This window comes from Podarcis raffonei, chromosome 2, assembly GCF_027172205.1.
Source record: "Podarcis raffonei isolate rPodRaf1 chromosome 2, rPodRaf1.pri, whole genome shotgun sequence".
Classification (NCBI taxonomy): Eukaryota; Metazoa; Chordata; class Lepidosauria; order Squamata; family Lacertidae; genus Podarcis; species Podarcis raffonei.
This window is the reverse complement of record NC_070603.1, coordinates 123,674,269-123,700,741: the sequence shown is the minus strand read 5'-3', so window position 1 is coordinate 123,700,741 and position 26,473 is coordinate 123,674,269. Positions and strand designations below refer to the sequence as shown.

Here is a 26,473-nt window from a genome sequence, read left to right as displayed (position 1 = left end):
ATAATAATAATACGCCGCCCATCCGGCTGGGTTTCCCCAGCCACTCTGGGCGGCTCCCAACAGATTAAAAACAGAATAAAACATTTCCCCCCTAAATTGATTTTTTGAATTCTGAACTTACTGTTATTCACTTTTTATATTGTATTTTTGTGCTGTTTTTTGTTGCATCAATTAAGTGTTTTAAATTTGTTGTTAGCCGCCCTGAGCCCGGTTTTCTGAACCGGGAAGGGCGGGGTATAAATAAAAAATATATATTATTATTATTAAAGATTAAAAACTTCCCTAAATGTTTCCCACCTTTTCTTGCCAGGCTGACTCCGGACTTGCTTCTCCAGCACATGATCGCCAAGAATGATGTGCGTACACACACCGAAAATTGCAAGCGCCGCCCCCCCCCGCCTTACTCCGCGTTTCCCGGAATTTGCATAATCGCCAAAAAGTTCACTTTCACTTCGCAGCCTCCCGCTGCGACGTCCGCCCAGCAACCGCTGCCGAAACCCGAGCTCATTTTTCTAATTGGTCGGATGTGTTGCTCTGGGCCAATCCCGGCGCTTGATCTAGATCAGCCGCAACTCTAGATTGCACGGAGGGGGCTCTCGATCGCACGGACCGGGGCTGTTTGCGATAGCAATCGATCCAAGATGTGGCAGCTCCTGATCCTGGAAGCGGCTGTTGCCGTCCTGCTGGGAAGCCGCTCAGGTGAGTACCGTTCCGCACACCCATGCAAAGGATTTCCGCGAAGGGAGGAAGAAGGGAGGAAGATTGTTGTGGTGGTGGCGGCCCTGCTTACCCCATGACTAAGCAGCAGCCTTGAATCATTTTGAGCCCTGAATATATTTTTCCTACCGGTCAGGAGCCTCACACTCAGCATCGGCTCCGCGCACAGCCGGCAAGAGCTTTAGAAGGCGTTCACAGCAACGAAATGTCTCTTTCCTCTTTTTGCTGCATTAAATAGTCTTCTGCCCGCCCTGCTTAAAATCATCCGCGCCTACCCAGGGTTGCCGTAGTTCAGAAAATGTACATTCGGACAGAAAAGTTGTTGAGCGTTTTCGGCCAAAGTTGTTGAGGTTTCTCTTTTTGCAAAATCGCTTTTTAAATTGAGGTTCTTGAGCTCCCCCACACGAAATGGTCAAAATCGCCACTTACCATACTTTTGGGATTTCCTGGACATTTAGGAGATTTCTGTCCCAGCGTCCAAATATATAGTACAGTGGTGCCTTGGGTTAAGAAATTAATTGGTTCCGGAGGTCCGTTCTTAACCTGAAACTGTTCTTAACCTGAAGCACCACTTTAGCTAATGGGGCCTCCAGCTGCCGCAGTGCCGCCGCCGTACGATTTCTGTTCTCACCCTGAAGCAAAGTTCTTAACCCGAGGTACTATTTCTGCGTTAGTGGAGTCTGTAACCTGAAGCGTATATAACCTGAAGCGTCTGTAACCCGAGGTACCACTGTATGTCCGGGAAATTTCAGACATATGGCTCTGCTGTTAGAAATGCAAGGGAGGTTTTTAATTTGGCGGTGGGGGTGCTGCTGAGCCTCAGTCCTCCCACCTCCCCGGTTGATCCCCTAAACGCTGACCTTTCTGAAAAGTATTCTGCACACCTGACCACCCTATGGATCATCATAAGGTTGTGGTGATAGAACAAGGGGAAAACTAGGCTTTGTTTCGCCTGGGTCAAAGAGCAAATTTGGCACACACACATCATGAGCTTTTGCATACACACACAGGCTGGAAGGCGTAATGGCGCTCCTCTGGAGGCGCCACCCAGGGCAATACCCCACCCCCCCCAATATGGCACTGATGGATGATACCGTTTTTTATGCTCTTACCTTTTATTCAAGGGACACGGATGGCGCTGTGGTGTAAACCACAGAGCCTAGGGCTTGCCGATAGGAAGGTCGGCAGTTCGAATCCCCGCGCACAGGGTGAGCTCCCGTTGTTCGGTCCCAGCTCCTGCCCACCTAGCAGTTCGAAAGCACGTCAAGTGCAAGTAGATAAATAGGTACCGCTCCGGCGGGAAGGTAAACAGTGTTTCCGTGCGCTGCTTTGGACATTTGCCCACCTCCAGTCTGTAGGGACCTCACCTGGTCTCCAAGAATTCTCAAGGATAATAGACAAAGGCTCTGAAATTACATCCGCAAGCTCCTTTAGTACCCTTTAGTACCCTGGGATGCAGTTCATCAGGCCCTGGAGATTTGAATTCATTTAAAGTCGCTAGGTGTTCCCTTACTATCTCTTTTCCTGTCTTGGGCTGCTGTTCCCTCCTTACATCATTTAAGGTAAAGGTAAAGGTACCCCTGCCCGTACGGGCCAGTCTTGACAGACTCTGGGGTTGTGCGCCCATCTCACTCAAGAGGCCAGGGGCCAGCGCTGTCCGTAGACACTTCCGGGTCACGTGGTCAGCGTGACAAAGCTGCATCTGGCGAGCCAGCGCAGCACACGGAAACACTGTTTACCTTCCCGCCAGTAAGCGGTCCCTATTTATCTACTTGCACCTGGGGGTGCTTTCGAACTGCTAGGTTGGCAGGCGCTGGGACCGAAAGACGGGAGCGCACCCCGCCGCGGGGATTCGAACCGCTGACCTTTCGATCGGCAAGCCCTAGGCGCTGAGGCTTTTACCCACAGCGCCACCCGCGTCCAAAAGGTTGGGCATCGCCTTCCTTTTGGGTCAAAGTAGGTGTTGAGTAGTTCCAACTTTTTCTCTGTCACCCAATAACATTTCTCTCTGTTCCCCATGCATAGGACCTACCACTTGCTTGTTCTTCCTCTTACTTCAGACACAGCCGAAGAAACCTTTTTTACTATTTTTAACCTCTCTTGCAAGCCTGAGTTCATTCTGAGCTTTAGCCAGCCTGACTTTCCCCCTGCAACTGTCGGCTACCATGAAGGTCCCTTCCAACTCAACAATTCTGTGATTCTGTGACCCACTAACTTTGCCTGCCTTTCTTCCTTTCCAGGCTACTCCTTTCACACCATGCATGGCTGGTTCATTGCAGTTTGGGAGCCCAGCAGAGGACTTTTCGAGTTCACTGCAGTGGTTTACGTGGATGACCAGAGAGCTACTTACTATGACAGCCAGAGCAGGCAGGCAGTGCCTGCCGTCCCATGGATGAAAGATGCTGTAAATCATGATCCTCATATATGGAATATAAACACTTGGAGATTACAGAGTGCTGAACTGAGGTTCCGCAAAGATGTGGAGAACCTGCAAAAGCACTACAACCAAAGTGGAGGTGAGCAGCATTCAAGAGAGTCCCCTCTGAAAGTTTTGGGATAAAGGTGCAGTCTTTTACCGAAATCAACAGTGTTTTCTTTTTGCTTGCCGCAACTTTTAGCAGAAACAAAGAACTCTTCCTTTCCCACATTTTCCAGCATAAATCAGAAGGATTTTTAATCCCGAAAATTGGAACAGCATATCCTACTATGACCCTGATGTTTATCTTTCAGGCTTCCACACTTGGCAGATGGCGTATGGCTGTGAGGTGAGTGAGGATGGCCACAGAGCAGGCTATACCCAATATGGCTATGATGGGGAAGACTTCCTCAGCTTTGACAAGGAGACCCTCACCTGGACAGCGACGGATGTTCCGGCCCAGTTTACCAAGAGGAAGTGGGAGATTGACTTGGCCTGGTCTCAACGCCTCAAGTTCTACCTGGAAAAGGAGTGCCCTGAGTGGCTGCCGAAATTCTTGGAGTGTGGAAAGGAGGTTTTGCTGAGGAAAGGTGCGGATGGGAAAGCAGATCCCACAGACTTAACAATCAGCTCCCTTTGTGGAACTCCTGTGGATGTTGTTGGACCCACAACTTGCATCAACCTTGGTCGACATGGCCAATGGTCAGGGGTGAGGGCAGTTGTCATGCGGCAACATCTGCAGGGCCACGAGTTCCCTGAACTAGGTCCACCACCATCCTGTTTTCCACGAGTGATGGTCCATCTAACTCCCTATTGTCTAAGCCATGGGTAGGCAAACTAATGCCCGGGTGCCGGATCCAGCCCAATTGCCTTCTAAATCCAGCCCGTGGACATTCCAGGAATCAGCGTGTCTTTACATGAGTAGAAAGTGGCCTTTTATTTAAAAAGCATCTCTGGGTTATTTGCGGGGCATAGGAATTCATTCATTTTTTCTTTTCTTCAAAATATAGTCTGACCCCCAACAACGTCTGAGGGACAGTGGACCAGCTTCCTGCTGAAAAAGTTTGCTGACCCCTGGTCTAAGCCGTGGGTAGGCAAACTAAGGCCCGGGGCCACATCTGACCCAATGGCCTTCTAAATCCGGCCCACGGATGGTCCGGGAATTACATGAGTAGAATGTGTGCTTTTATTTAAAATGCATCTATGGGTTATTTGTGGGGCATAGGAATTAATTCATTCCCCCCCCCAAAAAAAAATATAGACCGGCCCCCCACAAAGTCTGAGGGACAGTGCACTGGCTTCCTGGTAAAAAAGTTTGCTGACCCCTGGTCTAAGCCGAGGTTTGCCAGCCTTTGGGGACCAATGGGCACATTAGGAATTTAGAAGTAGTAGTCAGTCACAAAATGGCTACCATGGGGTGTGTGGCGTAACCCAGAATGGAGTCCTTTCATGGGCACTATCCGAGATATTGGCAGGCACACTAAGTTTCCACAAACACTGCACTGGCAACGCCTGATCGACACTGACTGGCCGTGGCTTTGCAGAGTTTCAGGCAGGGGACAGGGAACCAAGGATCTTCTGCATGGGGTAAGTGGAAGTATCAGGAACTCTGGGGTGGTTTAAGATTAACGTTGCTCCTCACAGATAAGTCAACTCGATCAGAGAGATCTGACTCCGGTTCTGCTATGGAGACCCAGTAATGCTGTTCCCTGAAGGCCTAAGAAGGCTCACTATGTAAGGTGAAGAAATGCCAATTACTGCCTTTTGTAGCAATGGAATCCCATTCTTGGGAGCTCCTAATCTCTTGGGGATCCTTCAACTGGTGGGATATTTTGCTAACTTATTACAACACAGCTAGAAAACCTCAGGTCCAGGACACCTGAATGTGTTACACCCACTGAGTATTTTTGCTTGTCTAGAATGTGTCCTGATAATTCTTCTTCCTGAACACCCACTTTCTATAGACCTGTGAATGTCAAATTTACATTAAGTGCTCCACCCACTTTAAAGGAGCGCATCCATCCTCTCAGTGGCTGGAAGGGTGCTGATAGATGTGCTTTAGCGACAACTTTGTCATTTTCGCAGAGCCTCCGACGGTGAAAGTTACACGCCTGGCAGGTTATGATGGGCTGGAAACCCTTATCTGCCAGGCCTACGGATTCTATCCCAGAGAGATCAACGCCAAGTGGATGAAGGATGGGGAGGTCTGGGAGCAGGACACCTTCCGCAGGGATGTGGTCCCCAACTCAGATGGGACCTATTACGCCTGGCTCAGCATCAAGGTTGACCCCAAGGATAGGGACCAGTTCCGGTGCCATGTGGAACATGATGGACTTCCGGAGCCTCTGGACTTGGCCTGGGAGGAGCCTGGTGAGCAATCAGGAGGGGAGGAAGGCTGGCTGTGGTGACTAGTTGCCCCAATGGGAAGTCCAAGCAGGACCTGAACAAATCAGCATTCTCCTCACCTGCAGTTCCCAGCTGCTGGTATCGTTCATGGGCATACTGCCCCCAACTGTGGTGGCAGAGCGTAGCCATTGTGGCTCGTAGGCATTGATAGCGCTCTCCTCCATGAATTTGTCTAATCTTTTAAAGCCATCCACAATGGTGGCCCTCACTGCCTTTCGATGGGGGGCAAATTCTATAGTTCTACTATATATTGCATGAAGAAGTATTTTTTGTTGGGGTTCCCATTCATCATTCTCTCTTTTACCCCATTTCAGCCTCAAAAGTATTCTATCTGTGGATCATCTTGGTGCCTGGGGCTGTTCTTATGGTAGCAGGGATCACACTATACATCAGTGAGTATAAACTGTGAATTCATATGCAGGGAGGAAGGAGATCATGCTGTTTTAGACTTTGAGGATGAGCTGAGGACTTGATAGCTGGTGGCCCATCAAAATCTGGAGGTACCCATAAACATCTCCCCTGATGTGCCCAGAAACTATGTGAATGGTGTTTTAGTACCATGACCGAAGAAAGTAGCCATGGCTGCATCCGCACAAGGACTGATTTCCTGCAAGATAAGCAAGAGAGCCAGTGTGGTGTAGTGGTTAAAAGCGGTGGACTCGTAATCTGGTGAACCAGGTTCGTTCCCCCACTCCTCCACATGCAGCTGCTGGGTGACCTTGGGCCAGTCACACTTCTCTGAAGTCTCTCAGCCCCGCTCACCTCACAGAGTGTTTGTTGTGGGGGAGGAAGGGAAAGGAGAATGTTAGCCACTTTGAGACTCCTTCAGGTAGTGATAAAGCAGGATATCAAATCCAAATTCTTCTTCTTCTTGTAAGGCACTTGAGGCTGCTAAAAACTGATGGAGCCTGTGCTGGAGAGGGTTTAGTGTTTTCAAGTCTCAGGGAGGCCAAGTGGAGTGGAGTGGGGTTGAGTGGTACCTGGGGGTCTCTTCCACTTCCAATAATCTGCATCTGCTTCCACAGGAAACCAGCGAGAGGGTGGCTCCAGAGCAACTTCAGGTGAGAGATGCCCTCTTTGAAATGCTTCTCCAACACACAGCCAATCTCTAGGGTGGGACAAGGAGAGAATTGTGGTGCTCAGGTCTTAGACTGGTCCTCAAGCTGCAGAAGACTCATGACATCTCTCTCCACCCCATCCTTGACATGTTCTGGGGGAAATGAGTCTCCAGCTTGGTCTTTGTCTCTGTGCAGAGACTCTTCTAGTCCAAAGTATGTACATGGGAGGGACTCTGAGAAGCAGCACTGGCAAAGAGACGAAGAGTATCTTGGTGCAGAACGATGATATCTGTTTAATGTTTAAATACTTTGTAAACATGTTTTACCTCTTATTTTGCATTAAGTGGTGTATAAATTAATTAATAATAGTGGCTGGCTACTTTCACCCTATGCCTCCCTATTTGATTTGTCTATCTTCTGTCTCCATGGAGAATTTGCTTCCTCTGTTACCCCCTGGTAGAATTTCAATGTCTGCCTGAACGCCATTTACAGGGATCAGGAAGGAAAATATGTGACTCCATTTCCTTGTGTGAGTCCTCATTTGGAGCCCTGCAATTCTCTCTCCATTACACACCTTCCCCTTCACTGTAGCACCCCTTGCATGTCACTTGAGCTGTGGTGGGTTGATGCAGATGTTCTGTTGGCCCTACCTCAGAAGAATAGGCTAGACTTGATGGGCTCCTTAGATCCTTCCAGTCCCTAAGGCCTTCATGCTGACAATTCCACCATGCCAGCTTAACAACAGTCTTTCATTTACATTTCTGCAGCAAGATATTCTGCTGGTGTGCCAGAGTGCTGAGGAAGGTGCCCAAAAGGCCTGTTGTGAATCTTCAGTGCTCCTCCAGAGCTTTTGCCTGCAAATTATACAAGCTTCATATGGGCACAGGAAGCTGAATCAGAGCTTTGGTCCATCAAGTACTGTCTGCAGTGACTGGTTGCCATGCCTAGAGATGCTGAGGATTGATGCTTGAACCTTCTGCATGCCAAACAGATGTTCTACCTCTGAAGTTTACATTTGCAGTGAAAATCAAAAAGAGATGGAATGGTGAAGGTCCATTGTGGGTTGAATACTGTTTTGCCACATGCAAGGGGTAAAGTGGCAATCACAGCACAAGTGGAGGGAAGTTCAGGGTTTTTATTTAATAGACAGCATACACAAAAAGTCTTTTAGCAAAATTACAGAGCATGAACCGAACTTCCCCGTTCAGTTATTGGGAACTCCAGGGATCTATAATGGAGAGACTCGGGGCTTATTTTAGCCGGAACTCAATTCTGGCATGTCTCAGGTAAGCACCAAATTAAGCCAAAAACCCTTGCTAATCGCCGAAGTGCCAGTAAGATAGGAAAAATAATACAAACCACTGTCTATTTCTTTGAGATACAAAAGTCTTCCATGTAGGTTCCCCCTATAAATAGTTTCAAAAGAGAAATTTTGGGGAGCCACTTTAAGGATCACATTCCTTAAAGGAATGGCCATTGATGTTTTAGCATGGAATGTTCCATGGCATGGAATTGATGTTTTAGGGAAGAGTGGCAGATGCAAGTGTTCGACTATATGGAGATGGCAGAAATGACCGGCAGAATCCGTGACCAGGGAGAAGAATTGATGGAAGAGGATTGGAAAAAGTTTAAGGACAATCTACAAAAATATTGTAAAATGTTTGAGTGCTAATATGATGTGGGAAGTGAAGGTAACATGGCATTTGGGATATGGTTAAAAGAGATATGAAAAGAAGAATCTTAAAAAGGAGAAGGGGGGTATGACTAGAATAATATTATGTCAAAGTATACAAGGTGGAGTAAAGGACCAAGATAAGGGAAATTTGAGACATAATAAGTGGAAATATATAATTATAAATGAGGTTTGAAAGAGGGTTAGAATTTGCTGAATTTGACGGAATAAAGAGGAACACAAAAAAGAGAGATGTGAGGAGGTCAGGACAGAGGGATATGGAATTTTGAAACTTAAAAGTGGATTTTTTTTTTCTTCTTCTTTTTCTTTGCTAAGTGTGTATTTTTTTGTTTTTCTGTTCTTTGTTTTGTTATATATGATTGTTTGATTTATGTGATTTGATGACTTTTATGTTTTGTAAAACCTTAATAAACATTTATTATAAAAAAAGGAATTGATGTTTTAGCATGGCAGCACCTAACTTCTAAACAATTTATAGACAAAGCTATCTGGAAAGGTCACTTTATTGTATATATTTGTTCTTAAACTCTGCACATTTTTTCTTTGATAACCTTATGAGCATTACTCTTTTTGAAAATCGGTTTTATTGATATTTTCATATAACTATAATATATTATATAACTATTTTATAATATTTTATCTGAACAGTTTACATTTTTATTACATTCATTTTCTAAAAAAACCCCAAATAAAACAACCTAACTGACGTATTTCAAATCAGCCAAATTGAGGGAAATTACAAAAATCTGAAAAGTTGGTAATTACAGACAGGAATTTATTTATCACCCTCTTAAGATATATAGAAGCAAAATATGAGCGCAAAATGGAACCGGTCAAAGAATTAATGATAAAATGGCACTTTTCTCCAAGCAAGAATATGGAGAGAATTGTTTTAAAGTGATTGTCATCCAGTGTATGAGTCCTGTGATCATAAGTAGGTCATAACAAGTACAGTCTCCTTATGGCACAAGGAAATTATCACTTTTATTTGGGTAGTAACACAATTGCTCACAGCAAAAGAAAAAAAAGGCATACCTTTATAAAGTATTCAAATGAACACGCTTATTACTGGCATGCACCAACTGTGCATTTATCGGGAAGCTGATAACTTTGGGGACACATTGGTCTCTGTTCTTGTTTGGATGCTGATCTTTTGTATCGGGAAGTTTTTAATGTGTGATGTTTTATTATGTTGTTGATGATGATAATGTATGGAAGAAATTGTTGTATTAGTCTTCTGCTCTGCGGGAGGTACAGAACCAATTGTTGTGATAATGTTATGCTTATATCCTGTTTCTTGAAAAAAATATTTAAATAATTTTAAATAATTTTTAAAATTACATTCCTGAAGGGTTTTAAGGTGGTTTGATGGGGTTTTGTTTGTTTGTTTGTTTTTGTTTTGGGGAGTTATGTTGTACTCTGGCCTTTCCCAGTGTAACAAACAAAAATCCACCCTTATTCCCTTATGGGGGACACAAGAGCCCTTATAGAGTCCTTTGTAGGTTCTCCATCGGTCGGAGAAAATAACAGAGGCCAACCAGAGAATATTGAGAAGCAAAGCAGCTCGTAAGCCTGATCTTTATTGAACTGTTGCAACAGGGTGCTCCCCTCACACGCAGGAGAAAGGAGGAGGACCCAGAACCAAGGTGTGCCCACCCTTATATAGACATTTTAAATTGCCCGCCCTGGAATCAAGACCACCCCCAGAAACATCATACCTACATCACAGAAAGGGCAGTCTACAGCAGAAATCTGAGTGTGTTGTTTATCTCGTCTGACAGGTTACCTGTTAATGCTTACTTGATTGGATACCCTGGGGAGCCTGGCCAGTCTTTTGTAAAGACAAATACTTAGTTCCTGAGCCACCTCACGGGTTCATCCTATTCATACACAGACATACCCTTAAGACAGGATTTGTGAACAAAAAGACAATGGGGAGGCTCCCCCACCCCCTCCCTCCTTGCAGAGAAAACATTTGGTCACTTTGGGAGTCAAAATGGTTTCAGGGCGGTCTTCCTGTGCTGCTCCAGACATGTGGTCCACACATCTATGTACGTGCTTGGTTGGTATCTTTATGAATATTATTCATACACACACACACACACACACACACACACATATATGACCTTACATTTTTTTATTTCACCAGTAATGTTTTTAAATTTTCATACAACTTCTTATTATGAAGAAAAGTTTAGTTCACACAAGCATTCCAAGGTTTGAGTTTTAATTACGGCTTTACAAAAATCATAGCACTCAGGATGATCACAATAGTGTTAAAAAACACCATTGCAATCACTATAATATGAAACACAATGGCATATAAATGAAGCAAACAATGGGAACAAATGTATCAAAACACCTGATACAATTTAATAAAGCCATAGTAACTCAGTAACTCTGGGACGCGGGTGGCGCTCATGGATCGCATGGTCGGTGGTTCGAATCCCCGCGGCAGGGTGAGCTCCCATCGTTCAGTCCCAGCTCCTGCCCACCTAGCAGTTTGAAAGCACCCCTAAGTGCAAGTAGATAAATAGGTACCGCTTTATAGTGGGAAGGTAAACGGCGTTTCCGTGTGCTGCGCTGGTGCAGGCTCACCAGAGCAGCTTCGTCACGCTGGCCACGTGACCCGGAAGTGTCCTCGGACGGCACTGGCTCTCGGCCTCTAGAGTGAGATGAGCGCACAACCCTAGAGTCGGACACGACTGGCCCGTACGGGCAGGGGTACCTTTACCTTTAACTCAGTATTCTCAGGACACAGGGGTGCCGACTTGAATAAAATATCGGGCCCAGGTAAGCCCCAGCCCATATAACTGATCACATAATGTGGGACACACCATTTGAATGGCAATGCCCTGCAAATATTTTTATGTGTTCTTATGGAAGTGTGCTTTTGGGCCACTCTAGAGGTTGCGGTATAGACGCAAACTTTGGCAAACCCTTGGCAGTGTCCTTGGATTGCTCTGAAAGTTACCGTACTTCCCAACAACAACGAAAGGGCTTGTATAGAGTAGGTGGGCATGGCTTGACCAAAACAGCCTGGCAGACCAAGTGGGGAGGACCTGGCAGGTGTAAACTGGCCCATGAACCAGATGTTCCCACCTCTGTCTTAGAAGGAACCCTTGATCTGGACTCTTGTGAATGTGTTTTCCATCAAGTTTTGACATGCTCAGCTGACCTCTCTGATATCCTCAGAGTCTGGAGCCACATCTGGTGGTTTTTGCAACGTGTTTTACAGTAGTCCTGCACCTGCGTACAATGCAATGCAATGCAATGCAATGCAATGCAATGCAATGCAATGCAATACAATACTCTTTATTGTCATTGTCCTGTACAGAACAACGGAATTGAAAAAATCTACATCAGTTATTCAGAAACCAACAAGCCTGCTATCCCAGCTATCCCAGCCTGGTTAACCCCCTAAAAACTCTGATACCCCATAATTAAATACAATATACTCCCACAGAGAGTACCTTACACTGCATTTAAAACCCAAATCGCATTTGGATAAAAACTGTTTCTCAGGCAGCTAGTCCTAGTCTTTATAACCCCATACCTTCTTTCAGAAGGCAGAAGCTGAAAGAGATCATTTCCGGGGTGCGCACTATCCTGCGCTATCTCTGCAGCTTTCTTATGACACGTGGAAGCATAGATTTGATCCAAGAGTGCACCCAATTATTCTCTTCGCAGTCTTTACAACCCTGGACAGCATTTTTTCACCCCTGAAAAATATGGAGCCACACTGAAAAATCAGAAAGTTGCGGAGGAGTCAGTTTTTCTTTCCCTTATAATTATCAAAATCATAGCAGGTTTTTTTTTAATCTTCTCAACAAAGCTCCAGGGATTTCTCCAAATATTGCCTTGGAGCCCACTGAAGTAAACATCTGATTCAAGAGCCCCATGATGTAATATCTTGTATCTGAGCTGCAAAGGGCTGGTGCATAAGTATCTCCTTTACTATTAAGAGCTTGGGTGAGAGTTTTGTACAGACTACACAGGTGTGAGGTTGACTTCCATCCCCTTCAGACTGTAAGTCTTGGTTGGGCTCCATCAATGTTAGGAAAGCCACTGAACTTTGCTTAAAGTATCATAGAATACTAAAGCTGGAAAGGACCCACAGGTCATCGAGTCCAACCCCTACAATGCAGGAATCTCAGCTAAATCATCTAGTTTGGCTTCATCTACAATCTTCCAGCTGAGAGGAGCAGTTCCATGGGAGAGGACTGTTCAAGGCAGATGAGAAATGATACCACTTATGCTTCTTTTGCTCCTTCAGCCCTATGCAGATTTTGGAATGGTGGAAGTGAAATGCCCCTTGACTTTAGAGAGAGAATGGATTGACCCATTCAATTATTACAAGCCAGGAGATCATCTCATCAGTGCGGTCATTTCTGCTACAAGAGCTTTATTTCATTCATACGTCTTCAATATGTCTCCCTCGACCAGCTTCAGACTGTAAGTCAACCTGGTTACTGCTGCTCCACAAGCTGACAATTGAATGAACCCCAAACATTCCCAATGACGGGGCTCTTTTGTGCTCCTGTTAATCCTTGCCCTGTTTTGTCTTTGGGGAGAGATTCAGCAATGCATCAGTGCTAAGGCACCATTGACGGCATGGCTTCTCTTTTCAGATGTTGTTATTAGCAAAGTCCCCTTCCAACTGTAAAGTATAGAAATGTAAGACAAAGCAGTTCTTTCTTGGTTTTGAAAGTGGAAAAGGGCAGGGCACTCTCTCTGGGTGATCCCGATAGCTTCTTATTAAATAAGCAAATGTTGCCCAATGCCATGTTTTCTGTTGGAAAGTAGGACCAAATCCACTATGACCTTTTAGCAACATATCAGCTGTCCATAAGTTTTCAGCTAGGGAAACACTGAAGGGTCACTTCCAGAGTACCTCTTGACTGAGTATTTATTCTGATCTTTTTCCACAATTTTTAGCGGGGAAGTATATGACACTCATGGGACATGGGTGGCGCTGTGGGTTAAACCACAGAGCCTAGGGCTTGCTGATCAGTAGGTCGGCGGTTCGAATCCCCGCGACGGGGTGAGCTCCCGTTGCTCGGTCCCTGCTCCTGCCAACCTAGCAGTTCGAAAGCACGTCAAAGTGCAAGTAGATAAATAGGTACCGCTCCGGCGGGAAGGTAAACGGCGTTTCCATGCGCTGCTCTGGTTCGCCAGAAGCGGCTTAGTCATGCTGGCCACATGACCCGGAAGCTGTACGCCGGCTCCCTTGGCCAATAAACCGAGATGAGTGCCGCAACCCCAGAGTCGACCACGACTGGACCTGATGGTCAGGGGTCCCTTTACCTTTATATGGCACTCACTGCTTCCTGAGCGTTCATACTGATTGGGTTGTGTACTATGACAATGCCTAAATGCACTTTTCTATCACACTTTGTTCTTCTTGGATGTGTGTTTATTGTCCCTGGCCTACAATTATTGATCATTTTATTTTGGCAGTAAAGCAGCCACAAAGTACTGGAAACTTCTGTCCCTCTTGTTTGCCATTGAGGAGATCAATCGGAATTCCAGGCTCTTACCCAACACCACTCTGGGCTATAATATCCATGATAACTTTTTCCATGGAAGGGTGACGTACGAAGCCTTGGTAGACCAACTCTCTTCTAGGCAGGTGAATGTTCCAAACTACAACTGCGGAGGACAGAATAACTTGGTTGCTGTTCTTGAAGGGGCTGAGTCTCACAACTCCATTCAGATTTCCAGGATTCTGAGTATCTATAACATCCCACAGGTAGGAATGGAGAGAGGTGTGCCATTTTCTGTCCGAGTCTAATTCTAGAGAACTCAAAAGCTATGTACATTTTGCATAGTGTTGACATAATGTCTTCCTCTTCAAAATGAGGAAGACCTGAGATGTTAGGATTTTTATTTTTAAAAGCTGTCACAAACAATTGTGGGTTTTTTCGGGGGGTGGGGTATTGGAATTAAATGATACTAATGAACTGACTATGACGGATACATTAAATGGGGGGGGGGACCCTCAGTGACAAATATTGGAATTTTTCTAATGTCCCAAGTATTGGATTAACCTGTATTTCGCTACTGTAGCATCCCAGCTCATGTCGCTACATGAGCAATCCACTACTACTCCAGAGTCTTGCTCCCAATCAGTCAATGCTGGTTCAGACCACATGAACACATATGGGAACAAAACCAATAGCCACTGACATGGAAAGAGGATTTAGGATGATAGCGGACAGTGTGTTTTGGATCGCAGGCTTAAGCCTCTTTCTTTTTTCTATTTAATTAATTGTAAGAGGAAAAGATGGGGGAATGAATGCCAGTAAACAACTGGGCTGTCGTTTTAGGCAAAAACAGCGGAAGATTGGGAATGTTCAGCTGGGAAGCTTCACTCTTTGAAGTCATCTTCATGTCAAATGGTGGTTCTCAGCACTCTCTGTATGGGGAATAAAAGGGAATAAACAAGGTCTCTAGTATATGTTGGGTGGTCAATTACGTCCAGGGGTCCGGCACACTTCTCTTGCGCAGCTCTGGTCTTCCCCCCTGGGACCTTTGACTCAGCAGAGCGTAAAACACAGCGGAAGCAGAAGCAGGAACGTTCTGTCGTGTGGTAATAACTCAGGCTGGACGCAGCAGTCTCCTTATCTTAAAGTCTTTATTCCTTAGCAAAACACAACAGCTATAAATCTCCTGGCGAGAGTTCGCCCATGTTGCTCCTTTCTCCACGGAGCTGACACGCACACTGTGAGAACACAGAGAAACCACTCCCCTTCCGTGTTCTAAACCCGCCCTCAGAATGTGAGGCGTCATCACTCAGAACTCTTAACCCTGTAAGTTCTGAGCCTCTCCTAACACCCCCTCTCGAATCACGTTCTGAGAGGACCTCTGAGTGTTCAACACCTTCCCCATTGCCTTCCGCCCCTTCCTGGCATCGTTGTTAGGCACCTGTTGAACCTCACAAACCTCAGGTTCGCACTGTGCGAAACCAACCCACGCATTTGTGACCTGAAACCTCTCAGGTGGAATTCCCTTTGTTGCCCGCGATGACCGCCTGGGCACAAACGGGGGTGCTCCTCCCGACCCACTGGGGCCAGCGTGTGCGTCTTCCTCATCTGAAGACTCCCCCTCTGACTTGACACGTCTGTGAGCTCTCTCCATTATGCGCACAGGAGATGAGGGCTCACTCTTGGACACTCCCTTAACAACCTGTGGAGACGCCCTACTCTGTTCAGGGACCCGGTCTCCACCAGCAGGTTCAGGCTCTGGCTCTCCTTCCTCCTCAGAGTCAGACAGACAATCTGAGTGAACGTCAGAGCGCGCTTTGCGCCTTGCCCAACCATCCTGCTCAAAGAACTCAGCCTGTTTACTGACCAGAAGCTTGGTCTGATCACCTTCTGGATATGCGAATCTCCACCCTTTTGTCGCAGGCTCATATCCACAGAAGATCATTTCCTGGTACCTTGGGCCACCCTCCTGCTGCAGAAACTTTGGTACAGGCACCATGGCTCTGCTACCAAAAGTGCGAAAGAAATGCACAAGCGGCTTCTGCTGATGAAGCAGGAAATACGGGGTATCACCTACCACTGCATTGTAGCACCTGTTCATCGTGAAATTGGCCGTTTTTACTGCCTCCCCCCAAAAACTGTGAGGCAAACCAGAGTCATCCAGTAGGATCTCTGATGCTTGAACCAGAGCTTTACTCCTAAGCTCTGCCACGCCACTCTCCTGAGGAGAAGTCACCTTGTGACGTATCCCCCTCTGGCGAAAGAAACCCTTTAGAGCAGACCCAGTGACCTCTGAACCTCGGTCACATTTGAACCCTTGCACCTTGGTGGAGAACCTTAGTTCCACCTCTGCAACCCAATCTTTGATAAGTTGCGTTGCCTCCTCCTTCGTTTTCAGCGTGTACGCCCATGCGTTCTGTGTATAATCATCTGTCAGCACCATCAGCCACTTGGCCTTGCCCAGACTTGGCTGTGGCATACCAAAAAGGTCTGCATGCACAAGCTCAAAAGGCTTTGTGGTTACTCTCTCCACCCTGGGATGGCTAAATCCCTTGTTTCTGGCTTTTCTGCAAGCCTTGCAATTCAAAGGTTGACCACATTCTTTTACCTTGCAACCTTTGGTGCACTCTGATAACATCTGGACGTCCTCACAGGACCCATGTGACATTCTCTTGTGCCACACGCAAGCACACGACACATGAGTGTGATCAGTGGCTTTCCCAGTATTCCCCTCACCCTCCAGTGGTGTTTCCAAAACAAAGAGGTTGTTTTGATCCTTTCCAACACTTACGAGCTCCTTCCCATCTCTGGAAATTGTACAAACATCTTTTTCAAAACTCACAGAATATCCCTCCTGTAAAAGGCATGGTACAGATAGCAGGCAATGTTTTATCTCAGGGAGAACATAAACCTTCAATTCAGCCTGTAAGAAAGAGACAAACATGTTAGAAACATGGGTTACACGTCCCTGTGAACCTGTAGCAAATTGAACTGTTTTCTCAGTTGAAACAGCCTTGCAGTTCCACATTTGTCCATCAGGTGGCGCTGTTACCAAATGGGCATTCGCAGCCGAGTCAACAACCCAACGTAGGACTCTCCCCCCTCCGGAGTTGTCCTTCTTTGTTGCCTTAGCAACTGACTTCCTGCTGCCCCCGACCTTGGGGCGTTCGCTGCAGGTGTTCTCCAAAACAGCCATCGACGCAGTCAGCTGATAAACGTTTCCTCCCTTCTCTGGAGCACGTAGCTTCTTTTGTTTCTCACGCCTGCTCCCTCTGTTGCCATGGAAACCCGGCTGGTTCCCATGGGAAGCGACCTTGGACATATCCTGCCCTGGCTCCTTTGCTCTCTGTGGGCAGCTGCGACACAGATGGTCAGCCGAGGCACAAACAAAACATCGCCTAGTGGAAAACTTTGCAAACTTGCCTTTGGTCTTCTCTGCCCCCCCAACCTTTCCAGCAGCACTCCTCCTTGAGGCTTTTCTGCCGTTGGGAAAATGGCTTTTGGCTTCTGCTGTGGTTTCTCTGCAAACCCCCTCCAGCTCCTGCCAAACAGCCTGGGCACTCTCAAGACCCTTGGAATGGCCTGCAACCCCATTCCCTGGTGCAAAGTTCTTCTCTTCTCTCAGCCACTCTGCAGCATGCAGCTGACGTGTAGGGGCATTCCGGCAGCCCTCCAACACAGTCCCAGCCCCCTCTGGGCCTTCTGGGCGTCCCTCAGCCCCTCTTGGGCTTCTTGGGGCCTCCTCAGAGCAATTCTCAGCCCCCTCTGGCCTGGCTCCCACTGCTTTCTTCAGTGCCTGCCTTCTCCCGGCCCAGGGCTTGCTCCCGTCCACCTTATCAAAAGGAATTGACGACCTCTGGCTGTCTGCCATCTCTCCCCCGGGGGCCCAGCTTACTCACGATACAGTAGCACCTCTCGGTCCGGCAGATCCTTCCCAGCGAGCTCCCTTCGCTCCAGCTGGCTCCAGCTACTCCTTAGCTGGCCTTTGGCTGCTGGCCTCTCACACGCACGAACGTTGCTTATCTTTATTGCTGACCCCCATAACCTGTTGGGTGGTCAATTACGTCCAGGGGTCCGGCACACTTCTCTTGCGCAGCTCTGGTCTTCCCCCCTGGGACCTTTGACTCAGCAGAGCGTAAAACACAGCGGAAGCAGAAGCAGGAACGTTCTGTCGTGTGGTAATAACTCAGGCTGGACGCAGCAGTCTCCTTATCTTAAAGTCTTTATTCCTTAGCAAAACACAACAGCTATAAATCTCCTGGCGAGAGTTCGCCCATGTTGCTCCTTTCTCCACGGAGCTGACACGCACACTGTGAGAACACAGAGAAACCACTCCCCTTCCGTGTTCTAAACCCGCCCTCAGAATGTGAGGCGTCATCACTCAGAACTCTTAACCCTGTAAGTTCTGAGCCTCTCCTAACAGTATAGGTGGCCATGCCACTAAATATTTGGGAAAGTAGATATGTTTTGAAGAAGAAGAAGAAGAGTTTGGATTTGATATCCCGCCTTTCACCCCCTTTAAGGAGTCTCAAAGCAGCTAACATTCTCCTTTCCCTTCCTCCCCCACAACAAACACTCTGTGAGGTGAGTGGGGCTGAGAGACTTCAGAGAAGTGTAACTGGCCCAAGGTCACCCAGCAGCTGCATGTGGAGGAGCGGAGATGCGAATCTGGTTCAACAGAGTACGAGTCTATCGCTCTTAACCACTACACCACACTGGCTCTCAAATCACATTAAACATGATAGATAGATAGATAGATGATACATGATAGATAGATAGATAGATAGATAGATAGATGATAGATGATAGATGATAGATGATAGATAGATAGATAGATGATAGATAGATAGATAGATGATAGATAGATAGATGATAGATTAGATAGATAGATAGATAGATAGATAGAGATAGCATAACATTTTGAAAGCATCTAAGAGGCATACCATAACAAGAAGCCTACTCGGAAGCTTTAAAGGTTGAGGTAATTTTAACCTGTTTTACTATTTTAACCTTCATATGTTTTAAAGTATTGCTGAATTTTTTCTTGATTTTCTTACTTTTCATAAACTGCCTTAAGAGCTATTGTTTCAAGCAGTGCATGCATTTTATGAAATTAATGAACTATATATGCAAATAAAGTAACAAAGAGTAGTAAAATCATAATATTAAAGCCTATTAAGAACAAATAAAAACAGGGACCCAGGGAATTCCTAGAGATTAAAATCCCATCTGATCTTACGTGTCAAGTCATTGCCTCAGCACAAAGATTTGCATTTACAAGGTAAATAGTTTTTATTTGGAGTAATAATAATAAAAGGCTTTGATCCGAAACAAGTCAACCATCTTACTTCTCTTGCCAGGTCAGTTATGCATTTGTCTCCCAAGTTCTCAGTGATAAGAGTCAGTTCCCTTTTTTCTATCGAATGGTCCCCAAAGAAGAAGCCCAATATTCAGGGATTGTCAAGCTGCTCCAACACTTCAGATGGACGTTTGTTGGTCTCTTTGCTCCAGACACCGACAACGGAGAGAGATTCTTAAAGATGTTGCTGCCTCTACTCACTGAGAATGGCGTTTGTGTTCCCATCGCACAGAGCATCCCCCTAGTTGACAATCAACCTGTGAATATCAGTTTCCTACCATTCCAAAAGTGGAGACAAGTCAATGTATTTCTTTACTATGTAGAAACTAATTATTTATCCCTGGGAATCATAATTATAGAAAAAACATTCAACCTCTTAAAACCCAAGACAGGGAAAGTCTTGATCACAACGGCTATGTGGGACATCTCCTTGGAGTTAAATTACAGTGGCTTATCTTTCCAACACATCCACGGCTTTCTTTCTTTCTTTTTGGAGACAAATAAACGGGCAAAATACGGTGGTTTTCTACCCTTCCTCTCTGGTATTAAAAAGTTTTGGGAGGAAGCTTTTGATTGCTCCTATTCAAAGCATGCATTCTCAGTGAAAGGCTGGACAAGATGCAGAGAGAGGGAGAAACTGGAGATGCTTCCCCAAGACGATCTGGAAAGGATCCTCTCTCTAGACAGCTACAGGATCTACAACACTGTCCAAGCTGTGGCTCGTGCCTTAAATGCTGCATATTCATCTAGATATAAACAGACGGCAAAGTACAAACTGGGAGTTCAAAGGCTACTGGCATGGCAGGTATTTCATTCCCATCACAGACATCTCTGCCAGACGTGACAATCAGTCGTACCATTCCAGAATCATTTTCTTGGATTTGTCTGAGAACATGTGTAGTGTGGGGAGGTAAAAAATTTAGGGACCAATTCAGGTCGTTTCAAAAATGGGTCTGCAAAATATCACTTTCCCAAGCAGATGCTTAAAGACGCAGCTACTTGAGTCTGCACCCAGCCCCAGGTCAAAGGAGATCTAAGCATGAAATGGGCAGAATTGGATTGCTGTTGTTGTTGTTTAGTCGCTTAGTCATGTCCGATTCTTCTTGACTCCCTGGACCAGAGCATGCCAGGCACTCCTGTCTTCCACTGCCTCCCGCAGTTTGGTCAAACTCATGCTGGTAGCTTCGAGAACACTGTCCAACCATCTCGTCCTCTGCCGTCCGCTTCTCCTTGTGCCCTCAATCTTTCCCAACATCAGGGTCTTTTCCAGGGAGTCTTCTCAGCAGAATTGGATAGCCAGTATAATTTCCCCTTATTCTAGATGATACTCTTTTCTCTGCCATTCTAGCTCCACCCTTTCTTGGGAAACTCCCAGTTTTACAATTCTTCCATGGATGGAGTATATTTGGATGAGAATGGGGAACTGGCAGCTGACTTGGACATTGTGAACTGGGTGAAGTTTCCCAACAAGTCCATCCTTAGAGTGAAATTGGGGAGTATCAACAGACAGGGATCCCAAGATCTACAGTTCTCCACCGACCAGGATGCCGGTGCTTGGCCCAAAGGGCTCAAACAGGTGAGAGAATTCATCTATTTTTCTATGGTATTTCCCACCTCAGCAGCTCTAACTATGGTCTACCTCCACATGCCTGTCAACATCTGTGGGAGATTGCGGTCAAACATAACTATGATTGAGTGCTAATTAGTTCATGAAAGGTTTAAGACAACCCCTGTTCTGTATTGTATTGTAGGATAGCTCAACAATATTACAACCAGAGCATAGCTAACTCGAGCCCCCTCTTTTCCAATGAAAGAGGAAGTGAAGCCTTCTCTTCTTGCCATGTTGTTCTCTCCATGTCATGTAAATGACCAAGGAGGATGTGCTTAAGCAAGCTCCAAGCTTAGCACACAAGTTTGTAATATACTGTATTTTTTACTTGAGCATTCTGCCTTTGTTCTCCTTGCTGCTGCTTGGATAAATGCATGAATCTGACCTTTGGAATGTTTTGTAAGTAAAACTTTTTAAACTTACTTAACAGTATTAGCAGCCTACATTCCTAACACTTCACTATGCTGCTTCACATTGTGAGTTTAACTGCAACTGCGGGCTACTGGAGAGTGAGTTTATCCCCCCCACACACACACACATTATTTATGCCACACATGTGAATCACAGGGATTCATATTTTCAACATCAGCATCCAGGATTTATTTCATTTAGTAGTAGGTCCCTGTTAAAATGTACATGTAGCATTCAGATGTTTGTGGTGTAAGGAGGTTGCTTATTTTAGTAACCAGATGAAGTGGCCCACATTTCCTCCAACCCCTGCCCTAATTAAACTAGAAACGCTTCTTAATAATAATTTATTATGCCATTATTATTCCCTTCCTTCATTAAATGCCCAGGGCAGAGTACAGAGAAAATAGACATATGAATTCCCTTATCTATAGTGAAGGCTCTGTTTCACATTGCTGGGAAATATTCTACACTAATCAATTGGATTGTATCCTATGGCTCTCAGTGTTTACCTTGAAGTCTTCTGAGAACTTAGGTCCTGATCCATTTATCATATGTACCCATTTGATAAATTGGCTTCAGTAGCAAACATGGAGCCTGTGTAGTTACTGGAGGTTTGGTACTATGCAAATTTCAGTGACTCTCTCAATTTCCATATATTTCAGATTTTCATTATTCCAGTCTTGAGTTCAGTTCCCCATAATTCTACATCAGACAGACATTTAAAAAAATAAAATGTCCTGATTGCCGCTTTAGTACAAATTTCTTTTAACACTCACTCTTTTTTTCCAATACCAAAAATTCTCAGGGAATTCATGAAATGTCATTCCATTTGGCTTTCCCCACAATGAGCAACCAGGTACCTACAGTTTGCACCTGCTGCAGCCTCTGGATTGTCTTGAATGGTAGCTCAACAATAGTACAACCAGGAGGTTATCAGAGCATAGAAAACTGAGTCCAGACTAACCCTGTCTTAGGAACTATCACAGCTAGTGCTTTTCAAATAGTTCATATATTTACTCCAATCTTCTAAGAATCTCTGGTCCCGCAGGTTTTGAATCCTTCCTGTTAATTTATCTAATTCTGCTTAGTCCATCAATTTCATCTGCCATTCTTCTTTCATTAGTAATTCCTCTTGCTTCCATTTTTGTGCCAATGCCTTGTGCCTCATTTCCATGACAAAATAAGGCCTAACCTATTTTCCTTGGTGCCCCTTGTCTTTATGCTTAGACCCTGCCTCCTTCCAGGTGCACAGAAAGCTGCAGCCCTGGATCTGCCAAGGTGGTTCAAGAAGCAAAGCCACTCTGCTGCTATGACTGCCTTCTCTGTGCGGAAGGGACCATCTCCACTCACGAAGGTGGGATAAACTCCAACATGTAGCAATATTCTCAGGAACATGAGGTCTCCATGTTGTAGAATCATTTCTTTAATAATAGAAACATGGTTGAATATTTTGTGGAGAGTAGGTGTGAAGTCTGTGAGCAGTGCTATTTTTCTAGAAAAAGAAGTCCTGGAGCTCACCATGAACTTCTCCCTCATTCTCTTAGAATGGTGCCCACCTGAGAGGTGCAGGAACTGAGTTCCGGGTGAAAAAAGCCCTGTCTGTGAGATATAAAGCAGTGATCTGCAACCCAGGATGCCTGAGTTCTGCCCTAAGATTCATTATTTCATAACGCTTCCAAATTTACAGGTGAAACTCAAAAAATTAGACTATCGTGGAGAAGTTCATTTATTCCAGTAATTCAACTTAAAAGGTGAAACTAATGTATGAGATAGACTCATGACATGCAAAGCGAGATATGTCAAGCCTTTATTTGTTATCATTGTGATGATTATGGCGTACAGTTGATGAAAACCTCAAATTAACAATCTCAGAAAATTAGAATATTGTGAAAAGGTGCAGTAGCTATTCAATCCATAACACCTGCAATGGGTTCCTGAGCCTTTAAATGGTCGTCCCTGCTGCTTGTGCACCTTTTTCTTCCACACTTTCCCCTTCCGCATAACTTTCCATCAATGTGCTTCGATACAGCACTTTGGGAACATCCAACTTCTTCTGCAATTACCTTTTGAGGCTTCCCCTTCTTAAGGAGGGTCTCAATGATGGCTTTCTGCACAACTGTCAGCAGACCATTTAAAGGCTCAGTAACTCATTGCAGGTGTTATGGATTGAATAGCTACTGCACCTTTTCACAATATTCAAATTTTCTGAGATTGTTAATATGGAGTTTCCATCACCTGTACACCATAATCATCACAACTATAACAAACCTTTTAAGTTGAATTACTGAAATAAATGAACTTTTCCACGATATTCTAATTTTTCGAGTTTCACCTGTAAAACTGTTGTCAGGATAAGGGGTTCCAATATTGCTTAAAAAGTTGTATGGACAATTAATAAATGAATACCTGTCACCCCAGAAACAGGAATGACTAGAGGACCTTTGGCCGGTTCATTTTTTTCTCCCCAAACCATGTGACATGGTTTTCTACTACCTTGAAGGAGGGCCTTCTTCATCATGGTCTTCTTATTCGGCGATCACTCATAGCTGAGTAAGATTGCCTTCCATGAGCACTGTTTTAACAATGAGTCCGTAAGTGACTGTGGAGGCCAATTCTGGATCCACACGTCCTTCCTCCAGGTGGGAGTTGATCACGGTGTGGATTTGCCAAGCGTGCCTTCCTCTTAGCACGATTCTCCCTTGCGTCCTGCAAGGGTCTTCAAAGCACATTTGGTAAAGGCTGTTCTCCAATCCCAACCTCCTTGGTCATGTCCAATGATTTTTATGGAATAGAGTTTTTAAACAGTAGGACAGTTCAAGTTTACCCCCAATGGATGCGAACAAAGACATAAACAAACAGGAGGGACCATCTTTTGCAAATAAAAACCCATATTTGTATTGTCTTTGCAGATGCGGAGCATTGCTCAAGGTGTGCTGAAGATCATCATCCAAACCAGGACCAAGATCAATGTGTACCCAAGATTATCACCTTCTTGGCTTATGGAGAACAACTGGGAATCCTCCTAGCTTCCTTTGCCTTCTTCTTAACTTTAACCGCAGGTTTAGTGCTGGGAATCGTTGTTAACTATAAAGACACTCCCATAGTCAAAGCCAACAACTGGGACCTCTCCTGCATCCTCCTCGTCTCCCTCCTGCTTTCCTTTTTGTCCTCCTTCCTGTTCATTGGAAGGCCAAAGAAAGTGACCTGCCTTCTGCGACAAACGGCCTTCAGCATCATTTTCTCAGTGGCCATTTCTTCTGTGTTGGCAAAAACCATCACTGTGGTGCTGGCCTTCCTGGCCACAAAGCCAGGGAATAGGGTGAGGAGATGGCTGGGGAAGTGTCTGGCAAACACCATTGTCATTTTCTGTTCCACTGTCCAAGTGGTCATCTGCAGCATCTGGCTGGGGATCTCTCCTCCATTCCAGGACTTTGACACAAGCTCCCAGGTTAAAGAGATCATCCTGCAGTGCAATGAAGGGTCTGTGGCCATGTTTTATGGTTCCCTCAGCTACATGGGCTTCCTGGCTGCCATCTGCTTCACAGTGGCTTTCCTAGCCAGGAATCTGCCTGGGGCCTTCAATGAAGCCAAGCTGATCACCTTCAGCATGCTGGTCTTCTGCAGTGTTTGGGTGTCCTTTGTTCCCACCTACCTAAGCACCAAGGGGAAATATATGGTAGCGGTGCAAGTCTTCTCTATGCTGGCCTCCAGTGCTGGGCTCCTGGGCTGCATCTTCATTCCCAAATGCTACATTATTATATTGAGGCCAGATCTAAATACAAAGGCATATTTATCCACAAAAACTAAATTAGAAAACTGATTCTTCTCGAAACTGTTTTTCAGGTGTGTTGTTCAGCAAGTACAGCATCCAACTTCAGATTATGTCAGAGGATTCTGCTCCTCACCACCTCTGCATCCATACATGTGGGATGAGTAGATGGAACTTTTTAATATAGTCTCCCACCCTACTTTTAATGTTTAGTCCGAATCTCCTTTCTTGCAACTTAAATCCATTAGTATGGTTCCTACCCTCCAGAGCAGGAGAAAACAAGCTTGCTCCATCTTCCATGTGACAGCCCTTAAGATATTTGAAGATGAACCATCAGAAGTGGCTCTTAGAAACTTCAAGGTGGCATAAGAAGATGGTGGAGGACAAGACATTGTGTAGTGCCCAAGCTGCATAGGAGTTGTTAAGATCAAACCTCTAGGGCAACATGCTACAATTTAGGAAGAAAATGGACATGCTAGATCATACTGGGGCAATGTGTTCCTGGTGATGCAAAGCTGTCAGCATCTGTGTTTGAAACCGAAATACTTTATTGTCACTTGTGCAATTTGTATACAGTGAGATTACACGAGCACCCCCCACTCAGCTCTCTTAGTCTTAATTCCCCTCGTTTACTGACGCTCACCCACCAAACCCGAAAGTCAGTTGCCCTGTTGTTCTCTTTTCATTCAGCAGCCTAACAGCCCACGGACAGAAGCTGTTCTTTACCCTGTTGGTGCGACTAATCAGGCTTCTATATCTTCTGTCCAAGGGCAGGAGATCAAGAAAGTGCCGGCCAGGGTGTGAATCATCCCTGAGAATTTTCCTCACTCTCCTGAGGCAACGTTCTTCCGCTATTTCATCCAGCGGATTCACTGGACAGCCCGTAATATATTGTGCTGTATTCACCACCCTCTGTAGGCACTTCCTATCAGTTGATGTCAAACCAGCGTACCACACCGTGATGCAGTATGAAAGGGCACTTTCTATTGTGGACCAGTAGAAGGTGATCATCAAATGTTGATTGACATTGTTCTTCCGCAATACTCTGAGGAGATGGAGTCTCCGTTGGGCTTTCTTAACCACCTGGGTTGTATTTATTGTCTCTGCATCTTGTACGATTGAGAGCTTAATCCCGTTAGGAGACCCCAAAATGGGGAAGTGCAGAGAATCTGTGAAGAAAAAGGTTTAAAAAGGGGGGGAGTAGAGAAGAAGTAAGAGCAGCCTAACCACATGTCCTCTTGAACCCCATCTCTCTTGACTTATTTGATCAAGCAGAGAGGTTTTACCGGTTGGTTCCAGAGCATGGTTATAGCACCTCATTGTGTAAGACAGTGGCCCCTGTCACTTTGAAAGATGTGGTGATGCAGACTTCTAAAGGTGTTATGGATTGAATAGCTACTGCACCTTTTCACAATATTCCAATTTTCTGAGATTGTTAATTTGGGGTTTTCATCAGCTGTACGCCATAATCATCACAATGATAACAAATAAAGGCTTGACATATCTCGCTTTGCATGTCATGAGTCTATCTCATACATTAGTTTCACCT

At 45.3% G+C, this 26,473-nt stretch overlaps 3 protein-coding genes across 3 annotated transcripts in view; 2 read left to right on the top strand and 1 right to left on the bottom strand.

Annotated features, from left to right (window-relative positions):
* Positions 1-26,473, bottom strand: part of LOC128409430 (gastrula zinc finger protein XlCGF17.1-like) — a 198,926-nt gene that overhangs the window by 118,792 nt on the left and 53,661 nt on the right. The gene's annotated exons all lie outside the window — the stretch shown is intronic.
* Positions 618-8,115, top strand: LOC128409453 (major histocompatibility complex class I-related gene protein-like). The gene is made up of 7 exons (XM_053379962.1): positions 618-699; positions 2,958-3,233; positions 3,448-3,723; positions 5,219-5,503; positions 5,854-5,931; positions 6,565-6,600; positions 7,365-8,115. The coding sequence occupies exons 1-7, from the start codon at positions 642-644 to the stop codon at positions 7,394-7,396; spliced, it is 1,041 nt and encodes a 346-aa protein (XP_053235937.1). The 5' UTR covers positions 618-641; the 3' UTR covers positions 7,397-8,115.
* Positions 7,875-24,975, top strand: LOC128408866 (vomeronasal type-2 receptor 26-like). Its single transcript, XM_053378885.1, has 7 exons — positions 7,875-7,883; positions 12,567-12,745; positions 13,751-14,042; positions 19,137-19,940; positions 20,484-20,711; positions 22,383-22,509; positions 24,065-24,975. Exons 1-7 carry the CDS (start codon positions 7,875-7,877, stop codon positions 24,973-24,975), a joined length of 2,550 nt encoding a protein of 849 aa, XP_053234860.1.